This window comes from Oratosquilla oratoria, chromosome 9 (assembly GCF_046742065.1).
Source record: "Oratosquilla oratoria isolate Oo_2021 chromosome 9, ASM4674206v1, whole genome shotgun sequence".
NCBI classification, from domain to species: domain Eukaryota; kingdom Metazoa; phylum Arthropoda; class Malacostraca; order Stomatopoda; family Squillidae; genus Oratosquilla; species Oratosquilla oratoria.
In genome coordinates this window covers 11,355,518-11,360,517 of record NC_134785.1, presented here as the reverse complement: position 1 = coordinate 11,360,517, position 5,000 = coordinate 11,355,518, and the positions used below count along the sequence as shown (strand labels likewise).

General features: G+C 48.4%; 1 protein-coding gene across 1 annotated transcript in view; it reads right to left on the bottom strand.

The window, feature by feature from the left end:
• Positions 1-5,000, bottom strand: part of LOC143027973 (uncharacterized) — a 100,767-nt gene that overhangs the window by 56,385 nt on the left and 39,382 nt on the right. The window contains exons 5-7 of the mRNA XM_076189616.1: positions 4,375-4,552; positions 2,510-2,796; positions 1,965-2,033 (exon numbers count right to left, since the gene is read on the bottom strand). Of these exons, the coding sequence (XP_076045731.1) occupies positions 1,965-2,033; positions 2,510-2,796; positions 4,375-4,552 (534 nt within the window). The remainder of the gene's footprint in view (positions 1-1,964; positions 2,034-2,509; positions 2,797-4,374; positions 4,553-5,000) is intronic.

Sequence of the window (5,000 nt, the reverse complement as noted above, 5' to 3'; positions counted from 1 at the left end):
AAGAGTAAGAAGAGGAGGAAGAGAAGGAGGGGAAGTAGGACTAAGAAGAAGAGGAAGAGGTGGAGGAAGAGAAGGATGGGAAATGAGGAGTAAGAAGAGGAAGAGGTGGAGGAAGAGAAGGAGGGGAAGGAGGAGTAAGAAGAGAAAGAGGAGGATGAAGAGAAGGAGGAGAAGGAGAAGTAAGAAGAGGAAGAGGTGGAGGAAGAGAAGGAGGAGAAGGAGGAGTAAGAAGAGGAAGAGGTGGAGGAAGAGAAGGAGGGGAAGGAGGAATAAGAAGAGGAAGAGGAGAGGAAATTGGAGTAAGAAGAGGAAGAAGAGAGGAAGGAGGAGTAAGAAGAGGAAGAGGAGGAGGAAGAGGAGAAGGTGAAGGAGGAGTAAGAAGAGGAAGAGATGGAGGAAGAGAAGGAGGAGAAGGAGGAGTAAGAAGAGGAAGAGGAGGAGGAAGAGTAGGAGGAGGTGAACAGTCTTCGACCTCCAGCTCTTTTCGGGTGAAAGAGAGCTTCTGGAGAACAAAGAGTCTGAGTTTCCGAAGTCGCCCAGATCCAAGTCTCCATCCAAAAACCGAAATACCTGAAGACGGGGGGCATGGAGACCATCCTCCTCGACGTCCCTCCACTGGGACCGACTTCTGCAGGGACCTACCGTTAGTTTTAGTGTGTGTAAAGTGTCGAGGGACTTTTTTTCCTGATTGTACTCGGTCGAAACGTGTTGGAACATGTCCCGCTCGGATGAAATGATGGAGCCTGGGCGGGGAGTGGGCGGGGAGTGGGTGGGGTAGGGGGGTAGTGTCTGGGCGTAACCCCCGGGGGGGAGGGGGGCGTAAAAGGATCCCACGGGGGCTGTGCAATTGAGTTGCAAGCGGCAGGATTGCAAAGAAATTCACCCGTGTGCACATTCGCATACGCAAACATCCTGGACTCTGAAAGCGTGTACACGCATATTCGATTCTCAAACACGCGTTTGTGTGGTCATGCTGCACGTATACACACACGCACGCACACACACACACACACACACACACACACACACACACACACACACACACACACACACACACACACACACACACACACACACACACACACTAACACTAACACACACACACACACACACACACACACACACACACAAACACACAAACACACGAGCGTGCATATGCGTACACGCAATTTTTTATGTACACATGCGTGGACGTTCAAATAAACGCACACTCATTCTCTCTCTCTCTCTCTCTCTCTCTCTCTCTCTCTCTCTCTCTCTCTCTCTCTCTCTCTCTCTCTCTCTCACACCAGACTGGATTCGAAAAGACTTCTCAGTTCAATTTCTTCTCAGAAAATGTCTTACTTCGATGTCCGCCTAGGAAGAGGAAAGGAAGGCAGGGAGCTTTGCAGATAGGTAGGTTGGTAGGTAGGAAGATAGGTAGATAGGTAGGCAGACGGACATGCATTATTTGCACAGATAGGTTAATAGGGAGGTAGGAAGATAGGTAGATAGGAATGCAGACGGACATTTAGGGAATATACAGATAGATAGGTAGGTAGGTTGGTAGGGAGGTAGGAAGATAGGTAGATAGGTAGGTAGACGAACATGCAGGGAGTTTACAGATAGATGGGTAGGTTGGTAGGGAAGTAGGAAGATAGGTAGATAGGTAGGCAGACGGACATGTATGAACTGCACAGACAGATAGGTAGGTAGGTTGATAGGGAGGTAGGAAGATACGTAGATAGGTAGGCAGTAGATGGGCTGATATTTCAGGGAGCTAGACATGTACACAAGTGGTTGACAGATAGGTAGGTAGAGCGTCAGGTAGACAGATGTGAAGACAGGATGGTAGACAGGTAGACGGGAAGGCAGGCTGGAAGACAGGTTGATATGAAGAATGAGGTAGATTTTTTTTGTTTTTTTTTGAGTGACATGTCACTACCACGGAACAGACAAATCGAGGCTACGATGACGTCACTTACTTCTGTGTGTGATGTCCGTCACGTCACGCTGAATCGTCACGCGCCTCGTCTCCGCCTCCTTGCTCGGGTCTGTAACAAGTAACACGTCATGTTACGGTTTACGAAGGTCACGTGACACATGACACGTGACGTCACATGACACTGTGCGTCACATGAAGTGATGTGTTGATCTTTGCTAACTCTTTATATATCTTATTCTGACTAACGCGTATCGGAATGGACAGAAAACTAGAAAACTATGGAACACTCAAAATTGAACAGGAAACGTAATTATATAACATGAACAAATAAATCTTTGTAAGGTGTAGACAGTGACATGGAAACAAACACTCCAATATTTCTTCCCGGGGAAAGCAAGCACTGTTGCCGGATACCACTGGGCATCGGGTTTTATGGGTCAAAGAAACCCAAGGCAACAACTGCGGTGTTAATAACTTACCAATAACCTAATAAAATCACTTATCGAAAAAGATCAAGATCCTGACACCACGAGGAACGTCCTACGGAGTCGAGGACGACCTCCGAACCTCGTCCTCGAGTCTCACCTTTCCTGTGGTCGAGGTCGACGTCGTTGATGACGATCCTGATGGTCTCGCCCTCGGTGACCGAGCCTTGGCGCCGGAGTCCGTCCTCTATGCCCTCCGGTCTCGCGGGCGAAGACTCGAAGGACTGGGTGCCCCTCATCACGAGGGGGACCGCGGGGACGGCAGCCCCTGCCGCGGGGGTCCTCTCGAGGGAGGAAGAGGCCCCCAGGGGCGTGGCCGAAGCGGGTCGCATGCCCGGACCTCGAGGGGACGCCGGCGGGGTCGGGAGAACCCGTCCACTCTCGGACCTGAAGAACGAAGGCGGTGGGTCAAAGTACTTTACCTATACGTTCATACATACATACATGATGATGATGATATGGTTTAACGTCACACACTCCCCCCACCCCTATCGGGAGGCTAGGACGGTGCCCCTCACAGAGGGCTTTGTAGCGTGGAATTTAATGAACCATGCCCTTGGTTCAACTTCGCCGGTGGCAGGATTCGAACCGCCCTCATATCGAACTTCGCCGCAAGTAACGACGTTCTAACCCACTCAGCCAGCGAGCTTCTTATGTATAGTAAAGCTCCCTACACCATACATACATATATAAAAATATGTGTCTTGTGTGTGTGTGTGTGTGTGTGTGTGTGTGTGTGTGTGTGTGTGTGTGTGTGTGTGTGTGTGTGTGTGTGTGTGTGTGTGTGTGTGTGTGTGTGTGTGTGTGTGTGTGTGTGTGTGTGTGTGTGTGTATGTGTGTATTTATTTACCTAGTTGTATCTTACGGAGAGGGGAGTTATGCTCGTGGTGTTCCGTCTTTTTTTTATCTCGCAGTATCTAGTTTGCTCCTAAATTCGTGTTAAGAGCAAACTAGACACTGCGAATGTGTGTGTGTGTGTGTGTGTGTGTGTGTGTGTGTGTGTGTGTGTGTGTGTGTGTGTGTGTGTGTGTGTGTGTGTGTGTGTGTTTGTACGTTCTTGTTGTTATGGACTGTAGTTCACCAGCGCTTCTATCCTTGAGGACAAATTCGTGCCGTTGACGTATATGTGTGTTTGTGTTGTATAAAGAGAGAGAGAGAGAGAGAGAGAGAGAGAGAGAGAGAGAGAGAGAGAGAGAGAGAGAGAGAGAGAGAGAGAGAGAGAGAGAGAGAGAGAGAGAGAGAGAGAGAGAGAGAGAGAGAGAGAGAGAGAGAGAAGAGAGAGAGAGAGAGAGAGAGAGAGAGAGAGAGAGAGAGAGAGAGAGAGAGAGAGAGAGAGAGAGGAGAGAGAGAGAGAGAGAGAGAGAGAGAGAGAGAGAGAGAGAGAGAGAGAGAGAGAGAGAGAGAGAGAGAGAGAGACGTGGTCTGTTTTATGAAAAAAATTATCGATTAATGCAAGGCACAAATGAAAGCCAAGGAAAGCTGGAAATAGTACGACAAAGGCTGAAAGAATCATCTATATGCATTGTATAAAAAAAATGAAGATGATTTGGTGTTTTCTTTGTTCGAATGGAAACAAGTTATTACTTCCTTTGTGTTCATTACGAGAAAAAGAAAGAAAAGGGAAGAAATATGAATTACGACTAAGAAGAAAATTGAAAAAAATGAATCAAAATATCTAAGGTAATGTATGTACAACACGAGAAGACGAGGAGGATATATAAAAAGAAGCTTGGTTTCTGCCGAAACCACCACCTTTGCCCTACGAGCTTGGTGAGCCAGACTACCTGGTTGTCACTAGTAGCTACTGAGGATCAAACTCGGGTCCTTACAGCTACAAGAACGTCGGAGAGAGTCATCTCCCGGTTGTTCGTTTCCAAAACCAACCAACCCTCTCAGTTCCATCTGGAGTCTTGAGAGGTCTGACACTCGATCTCCGTAATCACTTCGAGCGTTACTTCGACTTACATTTGCGAGCTCCTCCTTCTGCAGGCTCTCCACTCGTCGTCGGTGGGGTGAAGCCATTGGTCGTCCTCCAGGCTGCTCGTCCCTGACCTTCGAGGGGAACCTTGTCCTCCGCCGTAGCCTCCGCCTACTCCCGGAGGGATCTCGGGGGATATGGGCGAAGAGGAGGACTCGAGAACGCCTGCCGAAGAATAAAAGAGGATGAATAAAGGACCATGGGAATGCGGGGACACACACACGCACACACACACACACACACACACACACACACACACACACACACACACACACACACACACACACACACACACACACACACACACACACACACACACACACACACATTATATATGAGCTCTGAGCTCTTCCGTGAGGGAAATAGCTGTCGATCACTAGTCCAACACGTGATCCAAGACCATGGTGAATTACACACACACATACAATTTAAGAACAAACTATGCTGAAAGATATTAAGACGGTTCACTACGAGCATAGCTCCCTTCCCGCATAATACAACTAGGTAAACAAACAAACACACACACACACACACACACACACACACACACACACACACACACACACACACACACACACACACACACACACACACACACACACACACACACACA